This window comes from Abramis brama (assembly GCF_963993115.1).
Source record: "Abramis brama genome assembly, chromosome: 5".
Lineage (NCBI taxonomy): Eukaryota > Metazoa > Chordata > Actinopteri > Cypriniformes > Leuciscidae > Abramis > Abramis brama.
The window spans coordinates 20,444,587-20,465,092 of NC_139967.1; the positions used below are offsets into that span (position 1 = coordinate 20,444,587).

General features: G+C 38.7%; 2 protein-coding genes across 2 annotated transcripts; both read left to right on the forward strand.

Moving 5' to 3' along the window:
• Positions 1-319: 319 nt before the first annotated feature.
• LOC311083760 (uncharacterized protein) lies at positions 320-6,963 on the forward strand (the record flags this gene model as incomplete). Its single annotated transcript, XM_084115515.1, has 5 exons — positions 320-409; positions 3,421-3,568; positions 4,206-4,382; positions 5,410-5,561; positions 6,811-6,963. The coding sequence occupies 5 exons, from the start codon at positions 320-322 to the stop codon at positions 6,961-6,963; spliced, it is 720 nt and encodes a 239-aa protein (XP_083971641.1).
• A 2,101-nt stretch (positions 6,964-9,064) lies between these two features.
• On the forward strand, positions 9,065-18,839 carry LOC311083414 (myosin heavy chain, fast skeletal muscle-like). The gene is made up of 37 exons (XM_084114904.1): positions 9,065-9,190; positions 9,274-9,430; positions 9,510-9,537; positions 9,645-9,759; positions 9,904-9,996; positions 10,117-10,180; positions 10,274-10,372; positions 10,449-10,552; positions 10,652-10,787; positions 10,922-11,040; positions 11,136-11,285; positions 11,372-11,542; positions 11,638-11,938; positions 12,059-12,129; positions 12,279-12,366; positions 12,496-12,613; positions 12,706-12,829; positions 12,933-13,069; positions 13,161-13,416; positions 13,507-13,749; positions 13,857-14,033; positions 14,126-14,271; positions 14,356-14,446; positions 14,531-14,920; positions 15,004-15,130; positions 15,705-15,823; positions 15,910-16,106; positions 16,183-16,366; positions 16,470-16,635; positions 16,757-16,881; positions 16,980-17,288; positions 17,407-17,610; positions 17,697-17,822; positions 17,915-18,085; positions 18,212-18,316; positions 18,401-18,496; positions 18,579-18,839. Exons 1-37 carry the CDS (start codon positions 9,080-9,082, stop codon positions 18,822-18,824), a joined length of 5,664 nt encoding a protein of 1,887 aa, XP_083971030.1. The 5' UTR covers positions 9,065-9,079; the 3' UTR covers positions 18,825-18,839.
• Positions 18,840-20,506: the final 1,667 nt, after the last annotated feature.

A 20,506-nucleotide genomic window follows, 5' to 3' on the forward strand; every position in this document is an offset into this window, starting at 1 on the left:
GCGCCTACTGGATGCGCGCGACGTGCGTACCTGACTGTCCCGCGTTTATAATTGTCGTAAAACATACCACACGGACAACATACAGGAGCATCAAAGAAACGAAGTATCCACGAAGTTCTCTATTTGAGGTAAGCTAAACATGAAACATTTGTATTTATTTAGGAACATTGACATCATCAGTCTTTACTGTTCTAGCCAAAGTTGTACAGAACTGTTAGTTTACGAATGTAGCTGACATGACATGGTGTTTGTGTTCTTTGCTTTGCGCAACTTTATTTAGATGAAAACTCGTTTCAGCAAAAGAGAACATGGTGGAGTGATGGAGGCCAAGGAAGGTAAAGAAGAACTACAAGTTGTGGATGATGCGATTGCGAACGAGGGCCTACAACAAGATGTGGATGAGGTCCCTGTTGGCCCAAAGAGAAAGAAGACAGTCAAACATTCCCCGAGGAAATTATGTAAGTCATTTTTGTGTTAATACTTTAACAACCAGTGCTTAATTAAAACCTGTAGCTTAGTGTTCTAGACACTTTGTCAGCAGATTGCCAGCATGTGTTCAATCTGTATTTGGCTGATTGTGGCACATCATATTTCCTATTTTTATTATTTTGTTGATATTGTATTTTTTTGGTAATTGTAGCATAATAGTGTTGTCCCAGAGCCATAGAGAGAAAGAGCTGCGACACTCCCATTAGACCTCCGTTGTAAAAAATGGCGGCGCTTTTAACCGCCTACTTCCGGGATTTGAAGATCAGATTAGTTCCAAACACTGTCATTTGGGCGTTGGACCCCATTCACTTACATTGCTGCGCGTCGAGTTGTTCCAGAGTTAAGTTGCTGAAATATCGACCTCTTTTGAATTGTCAACTGTCTATATTGTATCAGAGGCCCTTTGCGATTACTGGTCTTCATTTGTACATGCACAGCGTAATTAATTATTTATATTTTATGTTGGTTGTTTCAACCAATTTTCAAGCACTGCCTGCTAGCTAGTTAGCTAGCGCGACTTCGTCAGCTGTGACAGTAAGAGTTCGGTAATGAATCACTGCCACCTTTATAGCAACTTTTATTTAATTAAATTTTTTGGGATATAATAACTTTTCATTATGTTTTATTGTCTTGAGTGAAGCGGCTTGTGAGAACAATGCTGGACCTCTAGGATTGTTATGGCCATCACCAGTCCTGTCTGTTTCATGGATCACCTGCCCCTGGTTTTTGTTTTTCTTGTTCACACACACACTCACACATTTTTGTTGTCTGTCATTGTTTAATAAAAAATATTTTATTTGAAAACCTTAATTTGTATCAGCCATGCTTAAATTCGTTTTTAATCTGTTATAGTTTTGATAATGTGTATGGCTTAATCTTAAAATAATATTCTTAGTCTTAACATGATCATGTTTCACGTTGTGGTCCTGGGGGTGGCCACTTTCATCAGAAGAAGTGAGCTAGCTTCTAAGCGAATTCTGAACGGACCGCCACGGCAGACCTCTTTGCGTGATCACGAAGGTAGGCTAATGGCTGAATCAAAATTTATAAGCAAAATCACGGGAATCAATAGCCTAATACAGCCCAGTTGTGCTAAAATAAATATCATGAGACGTCCATCATCAGATGAATGATATGGAAAAGTTAAGTTAGAGCCGCTAAAGCCAGTGCTACTACCCATGTGAACATGAACACTAAGCTTTTCCCTCCAAAAATATAGCCTAAAACTTATATCCAAATGCAAAACTGACATTAACAAAATTTAATAACAGCTGAAAAAGTACTTGGGTGTGTGTTTTATTTTATATTTACTGTTCAATAATGCAATCGCTGCTGTCTGTCCCATAGAAGAACATGACAACCAGCGTATGTTTTGGAACTATTGGGGCTTACATGAACCACGTGACAGCCATAGCGGCGACATCAAAGAGTGTCGCAACTCTTTCTCTCTATGGCTCTGTGTTGTCCCAATATTAAAATTACAACCAGTCCAAATACAAGTAATTTTACACAGTTCTCCATACCAAAGTAAACATGTTTAATTTAGTTTTTTTTCTCAAAATTCTGTCTAATAATAATAATACATATTATTTATGTTTTTGTTGTTATTGCATCATGGATTATATATATATAGCCAAGTACTTGGCTTTTATTTTGCAACATGCATTTAAATTGATGCACTCTGTTTTAAGAACACCAGGACATATGCTTTTAAAGGAAAAACCTAAAAAATAAAATTTGCTGATAAATGACTCACCCCAGGCGATCCAATGTGTCGGTGACTTGCTTTCTTCAGTGCAATACAATTGGAGAAATGTAGTTTTCGTTGAAAAGTCAAGCAGCACCAAAAATAATCCTCACAATTTTAGCTGATACACTGAGGTCTTATTAAAGGTCCCGTTCTTCGTGATCCCATGTTTAAAACTTTAGTTAGTGTGTAATGTTGTTGTTAGAGTATAAATAATATCTGTAAAATTATAAAGCTCAAAGTTCAATGCCAAGCGAGACATTTTATTTAACAGAAGTCGCCTACATCGAACGGCCCGTTTGGACTACATCCCTCTACTTCCTTCTTTAATGACGTCAGTAGAACCGTTTTTTGACTAACCTCCGCCCACAGGAATGCTCCCTCAACTCTACCGAAATTCGTTTATGTACTTGCGCACTTCTTATAACTTACTGTGTTTACTCAGAAATAAAACTGACGCTTCATCTTTTGTGTGATGTACAATAAACTTTATTAAACTCATCAGTATATGTTTGATCATCATTCAGACAGCAGACTTGTAGGCTATTAATAAATAATGGATACATACAAGCAGATGACAAATAAGTTATAATAACCGTAATTAAACTACTAAACTATACCTGTTTCATCTCTATACAGCACTCTGACTCTGTAGGCATTATTGTCCGACTCGAAATGAACACCGTTACTGAGAGTTTCTGATATTATCATCATTCCGTGAGATGAAATTGTCCTGAGAGACTGAGCGCGAGCTCATGAAGCTCCGCCCCCTGGGTCGTCCAGCAGCAGCTTATTTGCATTTAAAGGGCACACACTAAAACAGCGCGTTTTTCTGAGCCCCAAAAAATGACAATTTAAACATGCTGTTAAAAATGATCTGTTGGGTATTTTGAGCTGAAACTTCACATACACACTCTGGGGACATCAGAGACTTATTTTACATCTTATGAAAAGGGGCATAATACGGGACCTTTAAGTGGAAGGATCGTTCTGTTTAAAAATTACATGTTATTTACAACTTAATGATTGACAACATTGCTAGGCTCTGAGCAAGGAACATTCTTGGGATGGGAGAATATATATACAAAAACATTTGTTTATTTAAAAAAAATGTGCAGTGTCACCAACAGGAATGTTGGAGTTGGCCAAACTAGGGTTAGGGTTAGGGTTAGGGTTAAGAACAGACCAAGATGGATCGACAGAAGATTGAACACCTCGAGGACCGTATTAAATACCTGGAAGAGGCCAACAGTGAGCTAAAAAACGACAAGGAATTCCTGCTTTCACAAATTAAGGGAGCCCCCAGTGCACCTGCATCTACTGGAAAGTCAGGTATATTAGGAACACAATTACCATTATTCATGGAGTTTTAAATGTTTGTGAAAGGACAGAGACACTGTGATAGAACCATTATCAACTTTCGTCACACAGAACGAAAGTGTAGCTGTTTAATTGTAAGTGCAAACTCACTGAAGGGCCGTGCAGCAGTAGTCATGTTTATTAAATGCAGTATATAAATTATTTATCACATTATTACAGAAGGATCAAAACCATTGTAATTGTAATGTAAATGTAAAGCATTAATACTATATTATAGACATTTTCATAGGCACTTTGTGACTTTTGTAAAGCTGCTTTAAAACGATTTGTATTATGAAAAGTGCTATACAAATAAATTTGATTTGATTATATCCAATGACAAGCACTTCCAATAGCTCTTTGCTCTGGTTTCAAAAACAAGACTTTACAGAAAGTTCCTTTAATCATCAACTACAATGAGAGCATTGTAGAAGTTATCTAATAAAACAAATCCTGTTATGTGTGTTATTCTGTGATACAGTTCTCTGCTTTCAGATAGAACCCAAAATTGGGCCTACATTGAGAAATGTAACTTTTTAGATTTTGGGGCTTTGTTTATTTATACATTATTCTGCTTGTCCACCTGCCCCATTCCCCTTTTTCCCTACAGGTTTCAGAAAGACTGCTCACATTCCTTCTTCATCTTCACCTTCAATGTCTCCATCCCCCTCCTCTTCATCCTCAGACTTCAGCTCCTCATCATCCTCAGAAGAGGAGCAGCAGAAGAAGAAGAAGAAGGAGAAGAAAAAGTCAAAAAAATACACTGACTCACACAGCCGTTCAAGAAGTAAGCACAGGCTTTGATTCATAATGAGATGGTTTCTTACATTAAAGTTGCCCATTACTGAACTTGTCTTTCATGTTTTATATTTGAATGAAAAGCAGCTGCTACCATGAACTTAGTTAAAGGGATAGTTTAAGCCAACATTTATATTCTGTCATAATTTTCTCTCATTCATGATGTTCTAAACCTGTGTGACTTTATTTTTTTCTGGATATAAGATATTTTGAGAAATGTTTGTAAACAAAGAGTTTTGGCTGCCATTAACTTCCATATGGACTAAAAACAAAAACAACACTGAAACATTTCTCAAAATATCTTCTTTTGTGTTTCACAGAAAAAAGAAATTCATACAGATTTTGAATGAAATGAGGATGGGTAAATGAAAACAAAATGTTTCATAATAAATAATCCTATATTTAGCCTTTAAAGCAGACAAGAACAGACAGTAATTTCCACGCTGATTCAGTGTGCATCCTCCATCCAGGCTGGTTATGTTTGATTTAGGCTGTCAGATATGAAAGGACACAGCTTACTGTGCTGGTTCTTGTAAATTGAAAGGAGAATGCACAGTGAACCAGCAGGTTAAGTATAATTCTTTCATATCTGCTGTTGCCTGAAAAGAAGCTGACACGATTAATCGCATTTGCTATTACATATCTGTAACAATGACAGACAATTGCCAGGAATTCCCAAAACTCACATTTCCGCTCCGCCACCTCAAACATCTCCCAGAAGACACGTGTTACTCACCATTTTACAGAAGCTTCTCAGGCATACCACTTGTCCCAGAACCTCCCGCATTTCGATTGCGTTTCCCGGATGCCGAGAAATCGCAGAGTGGGATGTCTGGCATCTTAAAGAACATTAGCTGAGATTAAACCTACTTCTAATACTGCAAGGATGACTGCAAGTGTCTCTTTAATATTTGTATTAATTAGGACTGTCAACTGATTAAAATACTTAATCACAATTAATACTTTTGAAAGCCCTAGTTTATTTATTTGTTTGTATTGGTTATTTTTTTGTTCAGTGACCACAACGGATGGAATCATCCGCCGCTACAAGAATGCCCTTAAGAAATTCACCAAGTTTGGATCCATGAAAAAGGCCTTCGCCAAGATTAATGTTGACCGCAACACAATTGCAAGAACAGCTATAATTGCTGAGCTAGCAATCACATTAGTGTTGTCACGATACCAAAATTATTGTTTCGATACTGATACTCAAGTCAAGTATTGCGATTTCGATACTTTTTCGATACTTTTCCTGAAAAGGGAGAAACACTCTCAAATATCATTGCTGTGCTTTATTTTAAAACCGGGACAAGATACTAATTATATAACGCACTAATAAATGAACATATGAACAGCAGATATATTAAACATTTTGAACAAAATATGAAATATCAAAATTTAAAAAATAAATTAGAGCAATGACATTCAAGGTAAAAAAATAAATAAATTTAGCAGCATTATCTCATTTATCATAAGAAACATAAGAGCTTTATCTTGATTCTGAACTTTGAATAAAAATATGAACAGCGATTATATTAAACAATGTTTAATATTGGTAACATACGATAAGCCTCATTGGTGATATATTTGACGTGGGGAGAGAGTTGTGGAAGGCCTATACTTCACGTTAAACATAAATATATTGCAGCAAAGACAACGTCGGCAGTGTTGACGGCAAAATAGGCTACAGAATAATTCGTTCTGTATTGAGAGGTGCAAATTACATTTTATATTGTATTTGTCAAAACTTTCAAACATCAAAATGTCATTGATTAATATGTATTCATGTCAAAATGACAGAAACATCTTTTCCTATTCTATTTTGCCTGGAAACGCTTCCAACACGCTTGCGTGTCGCGTGAAAAATAGGCGTCGGTTCTATTTCTAGCATGCACGCGTTTTCAGCGCGTCTCGAGCTGCGCCCAGACTCGTGTGTCACGCAGGCAGTTAACATGGGAGCCGAAATAAAAACGGACATGACACGCAGCCAGTGTGTCGCCGGCCTTACAAATCTGGTACGCGGTCATTCTTAGAAGTATCGATACTAATAAATTAAGGAATCGTGACGTTTTTAATTTCCGGTTTACTTTTGAAGTATCGGTGCACCGTGCAACAGAGCAAGGTAGGCAACGTACTTCCATATGTCACTCCTCTCGTCATCTTTTTCTACGAGTCGTGGACCACTTGTGCTCGCACACGCAGCCATGTCGCTGTAGTTTGTCACATGACACTGACAGCGGCAGGTTCTTTGCTGCGTGCGTCAGGAAAAAAAAACAGACGTCCATAGGGAGGCGTTTTTTTTTTTGAAGTATTGATACTGATAAATTTAGGTATCGTGACGTTTTTAATTTCCGAGTATCGCGATACTTTTGAAGTATCGGTACATCGTGCAACACTAAATCACATATCCTGATACATTTCAGGAGCTGCTCCCTACAGATGAAGTCAATGAGAAGATCTCAGAGTTTGCAGAGCGCTGCAAGAGGGCTATGACAAAAGAGATGGCTGAAACGATCACAGCAAAGAAAAAAAGTGGACAACTCCTCCCAATAATGTACAAGTACACCTAACTTTTTTTTCTTCTCCTAAACAAGTTATCCTGTTGTTTTCCCTCCAAAACACTAAATATATGTGTTGAGATTATTGTGTAACCCTCTGTTTGAGGAAGCACAGGTAATTATTATTATTTTTTATTTATTTATTTTTTCATTCTATGTCAGAAAATGTCAGAACCCTCTGTGTGAGGAAGAGCAAGTTCTGTTACTTGTCAGTTTTTTATGTATTGTGCACATACATAAAGTAGGGGTGCACCGAAATTTCGGTCGCCGAAATTTTCTGCCGAAAATGCCATTATCGGTTTCGGGCCGAAATAAAAAAAACTGCCGAAAACGTAAACCGAAAGTGAATGCCACCCGCCCCTCCCATCCGTGCCCAAGCGCTTAGGTTTCACTCACGGTCGAGCTGTTATCACGCGTCTGCCTATCAAAGATTAAGCATGTCAGAGGGCTGTCACTTATTGCAAGCGATCGGACCAACCAACACGTTTCGAAAACGAAAATAGGGAACGGCCTTCTCTCGGAGCGCGTCCAGCTCGTCACGATACGCCCGCTGCGAACGCACGTCACACAGCAACTGCAGGTTCTGACACACACACACACACACTCACAAAATAGCCTATTTATGTATAATATAGTGCATAATAAATGTAGCCTTCAGTAATGTTTTTCATTGATGTTATGGCAGTCCACATTGCTGACTTGTGTGCGTCTCAAGCGCTCTCTCTACGTTCGTCCTAATCCTAATGCCTGTTTAGTTGTCCGTGGATTTGCCTATGTTGAAAACGGATCAACGCCAAATATAGGCAATTTACTAACGATTCAATGAACACTTGTCTCAAAAATCGAACAGGATTTTTTTCACAAAAGTGACAGCCCTATACGTGAGGACACCAAAGTTGCAATATATAACATTTGTTCTGCAAAAATCTCCAAAATTGTGGATTTTTTTTTTTGCTCAACTTTTAAAAAACTATTTTATTTAATGGAACATAAAACTTGAAGGATAATATTATTTGGTATTATTATTTATATTTATTGTTAAAATATTTTATGTTTTGTTATGTAACTGTTAATAAAAGTTTGATTATTATATTGTGATTTTTCATTTAAGATCCATTAATTTCAAGCAATTTAATATAAAATGTATAAGTTTTTTAAAAGAAGCCATTTTCGGCTTCAGTTTCGGTTTTCGGCCAAGTGCATCCTAAATTTTCGGTTTCGGCCCAGAATTTTCATTTCGGTGCATCACTAACATAAAGTTAAGTAAAATCTTTTGACGTGTCTGTTGCATTTTGTTAAGGTATTTAACATTATTTGACCATATAGGAATACCACTTAACATTTAATGACAAGTTAAACTCGTACCACTGCAGAAAAATATTCATGACACTGTTATAAAACTATTTGACAGATTATTAACACTTAATGACATTTTAATGACAAATTAAATGTGTACCACTTTACTTGGTCAAGAAATATATTCATGACACCATATAAATATATTCATGACACCGTTATAAAACTATTTGACAGATTATTAACACTTAATGACATTTTAATGACAAATTCAATTTGTACCACTGAAGAAAAAAAAAATTGGTCATAAATTCATGACACAATTATAATGCCGGCCTCATGACAGTCAAAACCAACCACATGACAGTTTAATGTACTGTTAACCCATAAAGCTAAGTAGTTTCTTAAATTTGATAATTAATCTGCTATGTCATATTTTCTAACAGATTTATGACAGGTTATGTTTTCTTGGTAATGTCAAGTTGTCATTACAAGGACACTGACAAGTTGCGTTGTCTTGGTAATGTCAAGTTGTCATGACAAAGACACTGACAGGTTATGATGTATTGGTTTATGTCAAGGTGTCATAACAAAGACATTTCAAACAATGTCATCTTTGCATTAAAAATGTCATAATTGAGCGAATGACACTTAATGACAGTTGTCATAAACATGCATAAAAACTCCTTCATATTCATGACATGTGTCATGGCATGATTATGAAGGTGTCATGTTAGTCTTATGCACACCCCTTCAAGTAAAGTGTTACCATCTAATATTGACTGGATAATATTTATAGGAGAGAGTTGCTAAGGAAGAAGATGTCTACCCAATGAATCCTCCCAAGTTTGACAAGATTGAGGACATGGCCATGATGACCCATCTCAATGAAGCCTCTGTGCTGTATAACCTCAAAGAGCGTTATGCTGCATGGATGATCTCCGTAAGTTCTGAAACAACATAAACATTTTTTAAGTTAATTGTGTCTGTGCTGTTGCAATCTGACCACGTCTCTGCTCATTTCAGACCTACTCTGGACTCTTCTGCGCAACTGTGAACCCCTACAAGTGGCTCCCAGTGTATGATGCAGAAGTGGTGTCTGCCTACAGAGGCAAAAAGCGTATGGAGGCCCCACCCCACATCTTCTCTGTCTCTGACAACGCATATCAGTTCATGCAGTGTGGTAAGATCTGATTTAGGAGATCTGAATTAAAGTTTTTTATAAAACAATTGCTAAAACATTATTTACTTTGAATTAACAGACAGAGAAAACCAGTCTGTCCTGATTACGTATGTATCAAGCCTTCAGTTAGAGTTGTTGAAAACAATTAAATTTCCCTCTTGTGGAACTTCCACATGTCTTATCATCTTATGTCTTCTGATCTCTCATAAACCAGTGGAGAATCTGGTGCTGGAAAGACTGTGAACACCAAACGTGTCATCCAGTACTTTGCCACAGTTGCAGTGGCAGGTGGTGACAAGAAGAAAGATCCCACTCCTGGCAAAATGCAGGTATGAGATATAAAACTACATACATATTGTTTTGGATGAAGGTGATTTACACTCATCTCACATGATATGTGAATTTGTGAAATGCCTATAAATAGTGTTTAGTCATTACATAGAAAATAACTGAAAACCCTTCAAACATCACAGGGCTCTCTTGAGGACCAGATCATTGCTGCCAACCCTCTGCTTGAGGCTTATGGTAATGCCAAGACTGTGAGAAATGACAACTCCTCTCGTTTTGTAAGTTCACTGCTTATTATTTACATGTAGTTCAATTAGTCAGTTGGTTTGGATTTATTTTGTTTCATTATTATCATCATTTATAATAATAATAATATTTTGTTATTTTGTTTTAAACAGGGTAAATTCATCAGAATTCACTTCGGTACATCTGGAAAACTGGCTAGTGCTAACATTGAGACATGTATGTGGACACGATTTCATTGATCCATCCTGAACAGTTGTCTTTATCTGTCACTCTTCAGATGAATGTGACTCAAGTACATTGTCTCAACAGATCTGCTGGAGAAGTCTAGAGTGTCATTCCAGCTTCCAGATGAGAGAGGCTACCACATCTTCTTCCAGATGATGACCAACCATAAGCCTGAGCTGCTTGGTAGGTGCCCATATTTCATTAAATGTTTCAGATAATATTGTAAGATACTCTTTCATAAATGCTGTGTATTTTACAGAAATGACGCTCATCACCACCAACCCCTATGACTTCCCCATGTGCAGTCAGGGTCAGATCACAGTGGCCAGCATTGATGATAAAGAGGAGCTGGTTGCTACTGATGTGAGTCATTGCTGTTTGATTACTGACATATTTTATTTAAATATGGCAGAAAAGATCTTAGAACTCGAACTAGATTTTATTCTTCTCTGTAATTTTCAGACTGCTATTGACATTCTGGGCTTTAGTAGTGAGGAGAAAGTGGGCATCTACAAGTTCACTGGAGCTGTGCTGCATCATGGCAACATGAAGTTCAAGCAGCAGCGTGAGGAGCAGGCTGAGCCTGATGGCACAGAGGGTGAGACTAAATTGTACTAATGTGTGTCATAACATGCAGTCTATGAGATATGTTTTTTATTCTTAAACAAATGGGCTGTTTTAGTTTTCAAGGCAAGAAATAGAGTGATTATTTTGTAACTTTTTTAATTGCAGAGGCTGACAAAGTTGCCTACCTTCTGGGTTTGAACTCTGCTGATATGCTGAAGGCTTTGTGCTACCCCAGAGTCAAGGTCGGAAATGAGTTTGTGACCAAAGGCCAGACCGTGCCACAGGTATAGTAACATTTCCAGCATGCCATGTGTTTAACCTAAAATTCTGCCTAATTATTACAGAAGCAGAATAAAATGTCACTCTGTTCTACTTACAGCTGTACAACTCTGTTAGCGCCTTGGCCAAATCTATCTATGAGAGGATGTTCTTGTGGATGGTCATTCGTATCAACCAGATGTTGGACACAAAACAACAAAGAAACTTCTTCATTGGTGTGCTGGACATTGCTGGCTTTGAGATCTTTGATGTAAGAATGATTCTTTTATCTCTTTTTTAATGGCACATTGAGTGATATTCAGAAGTCAGTAAATGTTATTCTGTTTCTTCCTCCAGTTCAACAGCATGGAGCAGCTGTGTATCAACTTCACTAATGAGAAACTGCAACAGTTTTTCAACCACCACATGTTTGTGCTGGAGCAAGAGGAGTACAAGAAGGAGGGCATTGTTTGGGAGTTCATTGACTTCGGCATGGACTTGGCCGCTTGCATTGAACTCATTGAGAAGGTTTTTTTTTTTTTTTTTTTTTACCTATTCATTTCCATGGTCCATTCTCAAAATCTAAAATTTTTAGTAATGACACAACATTCTTTTATAAACAGCCCATGGGTATCTTCTCCATCCTTGAAGAGGAGTGCATGTTCCCCAAGGCTACAGACACTTCCTTCAAGAACAAGCTGTATGATCAGCATCTTGGCAAGAACAATGCTTTCCAAAAACCAAAGCCTGCCAAAGGCAAGGCTGAAGCCCACTTCTCCCTGGTTCACTACGCTGGAACTGTGGACTACAACATTTCTGGCTGGCTAGACAAGAACAAGGATCCACTAAATGAGTCTGTTGTGCAGCTGTACCAGAAGTCTTCTGTCAAACTGCTAGTTACTCTCTACCCACCTGTTGTTGAGGGTAAAAAAAACTGAAGTGTTAACATGATTATGTACATCATTTAACCAAACTTTGATTCAGATTTGCACTCTTTTCTTGTTATTACTTTATATGTGTTATTTTGTCTCTTTATCTGAATAGAGACTGGTGGCGGCAAGAAGGGAGGCAAGAAGAAGGGTGGCTCCATGCAGACTGTGTCTTCTCAGTTCAGAGTATGTCTTTGTTAGAGAGCAAATGTGAATAATGATGCAATTGAAAGCAGTGACTGTACATGAGCTTCTTGACTATAGGTCAGAAAAATAATACATCAACAATTGAGAGAATGTCAGTAAGAATACTAAATATTTTCATGATTAAACAGGAGAACTTGGGCAAGCTCATGACAAACTTGAGGAGCACCCACCCTCACTTTGTGCGTTGTCTGATTCCCAATGAGTCTAAGACTCCAGGTAAAGTAATAAAGGACTTAACAGATATTCTCATATTAACACAATATTTAATTGTAACTCAATAAGTTAATGTATGTAATAATGTTAATATTAATTTACCAAGTTTATTATGTAAACTGTTTGTTATAGGTCTCATGGAGAACTTCCTGGTTATCCACCAGCTGAGGTGTAACGGTGTATTGGAGGGTATCAGAATCTGCAGAAAGGGTTTTCCCAGCAGAATCCTCTATGGTGACTTCAAGCAGAGGTAAATGGGCCCATATGAAAATATAAATTCCTGTAGGAAGCTCTATATTAGAAGATATAAAGCATTTTGATAAATCTTCTAATATTCCATAGATACAAGGTGCTGAATGCCAGTGTTATCCCAGAGAGACAGTTTATGGATAACAAGAAGGCCAGTGAGAAACTCCTGGGATCCATCGACGTGAATCATGACGAGTACAGATTTGGAACCACAAAGGTTAATATTCAGCTTTACAACTTTCAAAGATTCAGTGATCATGATCATTTAACCTATACAGGTAAATCAATATATTTTGATTTACTGTTTTACATCAATTCAGGTGTTCTTCAAAGCTGGTCTTCTGGGAACTCTTGAGGAGATGCGTGATGAGAAATTGGCTGCTCTGGTCACAATGACTCAGGCTCTCTGCCGTGGTTACCTGATGAGGAGGGAGTTTGTGAAGATGATGGAAAGGAGGTGAGTATTGTCATTAGTAAAGATGACATCAACAATAACTGCAAACAGTAAATAATGATGATTATGTCATTTAATGATGAATTATTCACAGGGAGTCCATTTACACCATCCAATACAACATCTGCTCATTCATGAATGTCAAACACTGGCCATGGATGAAGGTTTATTACAAGATTAAGCCTCTGCTGAAGAGTGCCGAGACTGAGAAGGAGCTGGCAACCATGAAAGAGGACTTTATAAAATGCAAAGAGGATCTTGCCAAGGCTGAAGCCAAAAAGAAGGAGCTTGAAGAGAAGATGGTAGCACTGCTGCAAGAGAAAAACGATCTGCAGCTGCAAGTAGCATCTGTGAGTATTCTTGAATTGATTTTATTGAATTTAGGCTCCATTAAATTGAGCAATGTTGTTTCCAATGATATAGCAACCTGTTATTAACAGGAAGCTGAGAATCTCTCAGATGCTGAGGAGAGGTGTGAGGGTCTGATCAAAAGCAAAATCCAGCTTGAAGCTAAACTCAAAGAGACAACTGAGAGACTGGAGGATGAGGAAGAAATCAATGCTGAACTGACAGCCAAGAAGAGAAAACTGGAGGATGAGTGCTCTGAGCTGAAGAAAGACATTGATGACCTGGAGCTCACCTTGGCTAAAGTGGAGAAGGAGAAACATGCCACTGAGAATAAGGTTGGAGATTGAGTTGGTCTAAGATTAGATTTAATCTCTGTTTGATATGTTGATATATATAATATGAACTGTAAAATATAAGCTTATTTGGAACAAAAATCATACAGGTTAAGAACTTGACTGAGGAAATGGCAGCTCAGGATGAGAGCATTGCCAAGCTTACGAAGGAGAAGAAAGCCCTCCTAGAGTCACATCAGCAGACACTGGATGATCTTCAGGCCGAGGAGGACAAAGTCAACACCCTGACCAAATCCAAGACAAAGCTTGAGCAGCAAGTTGATGATGTGAGTTTCTAATTAAACATGTCATTAATTCATTAAATTCTTTTTTACTTTGATCAAAAATAATATATATTTTATATAACATTGTCCTGTAGCTTGAGGGTTCCCTTGAACAAGAGAAGAAGCTCCGCATGGACCTGGAAAGAGCCAAGAGAAAGCTGGAAGGAGACCTGAAATTAGCCCAAGAGTCCATCATGGACCTGGAGAATGACAAGCAGCAATCTGATGAGAAAATAAAAAAGTAATTAAAGCATGAAATCTTTGAAAACATTATTGTTAAGTTGTGCTAATGTTTTACAAACCACTTATCGTGGAACACCCACAGGAAAGACTTTGAAACAAGCCAGCTGCTTAGCAAGATAGAAGATGAACAATCTCTGGGTGCTCAACTCCAAAAGAAGATCAAGGAGCTTCAGGTATTTTGAGATTTTTTTCAACATTACGATCAATATAATTAAATGCTGAACAATTCAAATCAAATTAACTACTTTTCACCATAGGCCCGCATTGAGGAACTTGAGGAAGAGATCGAGGCAGAACGCGCTGCTCGTGCCAAGGTTGAGAAGCAGAGAGCTGATCTCTCCATGGAACTCGAGGAGATCAGTGAGAGGCTTGAGGAGGCTGGAGGAGCCACTGCTGCTCAGATCGAGATGAATAAGAAGCGTGAAGCTGAATTCCAGAAGCTGCGTCGTGATCTTGAAGAGTCCACCCTCCAGCATGAAGCTACTGCTGCTGCCCTCCGCAAGAAGCAGGCAGACAGTGTGGCCGAGCTGGGAGAGCAAATCGACAACCTGCAGCGTGTCAAGCAGAAGCTTGAGAAAGAGAAGAGTGAATTCAAAATGGAGATTGATGATCTTTCCAGCAACATGGAAGCTGTTGCCAAAGCAAAGGTTTGAAAATGGTTTCTAAAAAAATTAGGAAATATAACAAATGTGGTTAACATTCTTAAGAATCAAATCAATTGTGTTTACAGGCTAATCTTGAGAAGATGTGCCGCACACTTGAGGACCAACTTAGTGAAATTAAGTCCAAGAATGACGAGAACCTTCGCCAGATAAATGACCTCAGTGCTCAAAGAGCAAGACTTCAAACTGAAAATGGTAAATTATGGCACAATATCTCAAATATTTTAAAGCATTTTATTTTCTCCACTAACAAATGCAGATAAACAATTAGTATTAGTAAATCATCCTCCATGTAACATATTCACATGATCCTTTGACCTCATTCTCAATGCTCATTTATTATGATTTTATCAAATAAATGAAGTGAAGTGACATGAAGGTCAAGTATGGTAACTCGTACTCAGAGTTTGTCCTCTGCATTTAACCCATCCAAGTTAGTGCTAGCACATTAGGAGCGATGAGTAGTGAACACATCAGCAACACACATACCCGGGGCAGTGAGCAGCCATTCACTGTGGCGCCCAGGGAGCAATTGACTAGAGGCCTTAGTTAGGTGCCTTGCTCAAGGGCACCTCAGTCATTTCCTGCTGGTATTGAGAATCAAACCTGTGACCTTTGGGTTGAAAGTCAGAATCTCTGACTATTAGGTCACAACTGCATCATATGATGATGTAATCAATTTCCCCAGCCTAATTGTGTAGCAGATGATTTTCTCATATTATTAAATGGTTTATTTTGAATAGAGCTGACATAGTGAACATTTTTACAGGTGAGTTTGGCCGTCAGCTGGAGGAGAAGGAGGCTCTGGTTTCTCAACTCACCAGAGGCAAACAAGCTTTCACCCAGCAAATTGAGGAGCTTAAGAGGCATATTGAAGAGGAGGTTAAGGTAATACAGCATAATCAAAGCATGCACATACTTGTCAATTACTTTATTGTAGAGAAAAGCTAATATTATGTGACTTTGTCTCCTAGGCTAAGAACGCACTGGCCCATGCTGTGCAATCAGCCCGTCATGACTGCGACCTGCTCCGTGAGCAGTTTGAGGAAGAGCAGGAGGCAAAGGCTGAGCTGCAGCGGGGAATGTCAAAGGCCAACAGTGAGGTTGCTCAGTGGAGAACCAAATATGAAACTGATGCCATCCAGCGCACTGAGGAGCTTGAAGAGTCCAAGTATGTATATTATTGTATACCATTTTCACAGCTATTTTATAGATTAGAATTCAAAATAATATGTATTACTTAACAGGAAGAAGCTGGCTCAGCGTCTGCAAGAGGCAGAGCAACAAATTGAGGCCGTAAACTCCAAATGTGCATCTCTGGAGAAGACCAAACAGAGACTCCAGGGTGAGGTGGAGGACCTCATGATTGATGTGGAGAGAGCCAATAGTTTGGCTGCTAACCTTGACAAGAAACAGAGGAACTTTGACAAGGCAAAAAAAAATTAGTCTTCTGTGATATGATATTAACTTCTAAAAGTATGCTTCAGCATGCTACAAGTTAAATGAACCTGATCCTGAAATATCTCCACCAAAGGTCCTGGCAGAATGGAAGCAGAAATATGAGGAAGGTCAGGCAGAGTTGGAAGGTGCCCAAAAAGAGGCTCGTTCACTCAGTACTGAACTGTTCAAAATGAAGAACTCCTATGAGGAGAGCCTGGATCAGCTGGAGACCCTCAAGAGAGAGAACAAGAATCTGCAGCGTAAGAATGAAACCGACTGAGAAACGAAGAATGAAAAGACTTCAATGTTCTAATTCTAAATGAGCTTTAAAAAATAAACACACGTGAATATGATTACAGATAATGTTGTTTCTTTCTATAGAGGAGATTTCAGATCTGACAGAGCAGTTAGGTGAGACTGGTAAAAGCATCCATGAGCTGGAAAAGGCCAAGAAGACAGTGGAGACTGAGAAGGCAGAGATTCAGACCGCCCTGGAGGAGGCTGAAGTGAGTATCTGAAGATCAATATGGCATTCTAGCTAGAACATCGTGTTGTTATTGAATAATTTTATTTTGATTTTTAAATGTTGCTTTATTTGTCATAGGGTACACTGGAGCATGAGGAGTCCAAGATTCTTCGTGTCCAGCTTGAGCTAAACCAGATCAAGGGAGAGATTGACAGGAAGCTTGCAGAGAAGGATGAGGAGATGGAGCAGATCAAGAGGAACAGCCAGAGAGTCATTGAATCCATGCAGGGCACTCTGGACTCTGAAGTCAGGAGCAGGAATGATGCCCTGAGAATCAAGAAGAAGATGGAGGGAGACCTTAATGAGATGGAGATTCAGCTGAGCCACGCCAATCGCCAGGCTGCTGAAGCCCAGAAACAGCTCAGGAACGTTCAGGGACAACTCAAGGTATTTGACTTCTGTTCGACTTTGTGATGTATTAATATGTTTGTATAATCCAACCTGTTAATAAAAAGCCAACAGAAAATACATCAAAAGCTTATTGTAAAGCTATTGTTTTGTTCAGGATGCCCAACTGCACCTTGATGATGCCCAGAGAGGACAGGAAGACATGAAGGAGCAGGTGGCCATGGTGGAGCGCAGAAACACTCTGATGCAGCCTGAGATTGAGGAGCTGAGAGCTGCTCTGGAGCAGACAGAGAGAGGCCGCAAAGTGGCTGAACAAGAGCTGGTGGACGCCAGTGAGCGTGTTGGGCTGCTGCACTCTCAGGTAAGGACATTTTTTGTTTTACAATGAAATTAAGGAAATTGAGAGCACCATTTAAAGTGTCCAAACTGTTGCTTTCCATTTTGTAGAACACAAGTCTTCTGAACACCAAGAAGAAGCTTGAGGCTGACCTTGTTCAGATCCAGAGTGAAGTTGATGACACTGTACAGGAAGCCAGAAATGCAGAGGAGAAAGCCAAGAAGGCCATCACTGATGTGAGCAACAGTAGCTGCCAAATGTTTCAAAAGATACTTGTGTACTTGGAAAAAATGTGGATCTAATTTCTTTCTGTATTAATGCATCATAGGCTGCAATGATGGCAGAAGAGCTGAAGAAGGAGCAGGACACCAGTTCTCACCTTGAGAGGATGAAGAAGAATCTAGAGGTCACAGTGAAGGACCTGCAGCACCGTCTGGATGAGGCTGAGAATCTGGCCATGAAGGGAGGAAAGAAACAACTCCAGAAACTGGAGTCAAGAGTAAGATTGCCTTTATTCTGATGTTAATAGTTATGATCTGAAAGGTATAAATTGTGTAATGCTTTAATACTTACATACATGTTTTCATTGACTGAAATCTTTTTCATAATGTCTCCCACACTATAGGTCCGTGAGCTTGAGGCTGAAGTTGAGGCAGAGCAGAGACGTGGAGCTGATGCTGTTAAAGGTGTCCGCAAATATGAGAGGAGAGTCAAGGAGCTCACCTACCAGGTACAAAAAAAAAAACAGTGTTATAAAATTCAGGTCACTATAATCTGATTATGTTCTAGTCTGATCCATGTTCATTATCTGCAGACTGAGGAGGATAAGAAGAACCTCAACAGACTGCAGGATCTGGTTGACAAGCTTCAGCTAAAGGTCAAGGCTTACAAGAGACAGGCTGAAGAAGCTGTGAGTATCTCATTTGAGAACTATAAACACCCTGTGAATATATTAAGTTACTGATATAATTTAATTGTATGTGAATTTGCAGGAGGAACAAGCAAACTCTCACCTGTCCAAGTTGAGGAAGGTGCAGCATGAGCTTGAGGAGGCTGAGGAGCGTGCTGACATTTCTGAGTCTCAGGTCAACAAACTCAGAGCCAAGAGTCGTGATGCTGGAAAGGTAATGTACAGTGAGGAAAATAAGTATTTGAACACCCTGCTATTTTGCAAGTTCTCCCACTTGGAAATCATGGAGGGGTCTGAAATTGTCATCGTAGGTGCATGTCCACTGTGAGATACATAATCTAAAAAAAAAAATCCAGAAATCACAATGTATGATTTTTTAACTATTTATTTGTATGATACAGCTGCAAATAAGTATTTGAACACCTGTCTATCAGCTAGAATTCTGACCCTCAAAGACCTGTTAGTCTGCCTTTAAAATGTCCACCTCCACTCCATTTATTATCCTAAATTAGATGCACCTGTTTGAGGTCGTTAGCTGCATAAAGACACCTGTCCACCCCATACAATCAGTAAGAATCCAACTACTAACATGGCCAAGACCAAAGAGCTGTCCAAAGACACTAGAGACAAAATTGTACACCTCCACAAGGCTGGAAAGGGCTACGGGGAAATTGCCAGGCAGCTTGGTGAAAAAAGGTGCACTGTTGGAGCAATCATTAGAAAATGGAAGAAGCTAAACATATATGATAATACCAATTCAAATGTTTTACTTCATGTTCAATATTCCTTTTAACACAATTCATTTAATTAAACACAGAATCAGTTATATATTTGCTATATCATGTTTTGTTTTTTTGTTTGTTTTTTCAGTGAAACTCTCCATCCCACACAATTTGATTTCTCTTAAAAAATAACACAAAATAAACTTTTATTCAGCAAATTCATTTGGACTTCAGATTTCTTTCTATTCATATCTGAACAACACAAAATATTAGAAATGATGAAGTTTCTTTATCAAGTTTAATGCTATCAGATCAAATAGTCCACATGAGTTGGGTAAATACTACCCAAAATAAATGCAGGTTTTTAAAAAAATTTTTTTTAATTATTTCCTGTCTACTGTAGGTTTGTAGGAGACTGTCAACCCAAATTGATTACTGGTAATAACAGACACAATTGAAAAAGAAAATATTAGTTCCCTTTTAAGGGAACTCGAGCTGCGTCGAAACCCTGTGTGAACGCCTCTGCGTGATTGCGCCATGAAGAACGTATGAAATCAGTCCAATGGCATGATGGAACCTCATGTGACGTCATCGACCAGGAAACTATAAAGCACACTTGAACCAAACAGCGTCAGCTTCTGTGTCTTCAGCAAGCGCTCTATGTGAATCTATGTCCCTGGTGGTTTTTTTTTTTTTTCTGTGTCATGTAGAGTGTTGTCAAGAGGCTTGAGAGAAGCTTAGGAAGGCTCAGTACAAAGGAGTGGTTTTCAAAATGCCAGTTGTGGTTTATTTTAGAAGCAGCATTTCTTAATGTGCGGAACACATAAAAAAAAAAAAAAAAAAAAAAAAAAACTTAATGCAACAGAAACTGGTGCTAAAAAACAAAACAAAAGAAAAACTGGCACTGAACAATGCCTAGTGGCACATCCACAAACTATCAATTCGTCTCACCTCAGACAGGTTCAGATGTTTGCACAGTATATTAGGGTGACCATATTCCAGGACATGTCCGGCCGGGATTTCGAGATCGCCCAAAATATCCGGGATACGGCTTTTGCTTTCTCGTCGCCATTCATTTTGTTTACATGCACACCTTTTTGATTCAGTAGGACTGAATTAATTCCGATTGGTGAATCTGAATGTAGTGTTTACATGAACGCTAAACAAGTGATCGGTTGATGTGCCTTTTAGCGTTGCTAAGAAAATTCCTGTTTTCGTCTCGATCGGGATCCGTGTGAAGCAGAATGCATGACCTGCAAATCTGGCACGTACGTTTCAGTGTCAAATA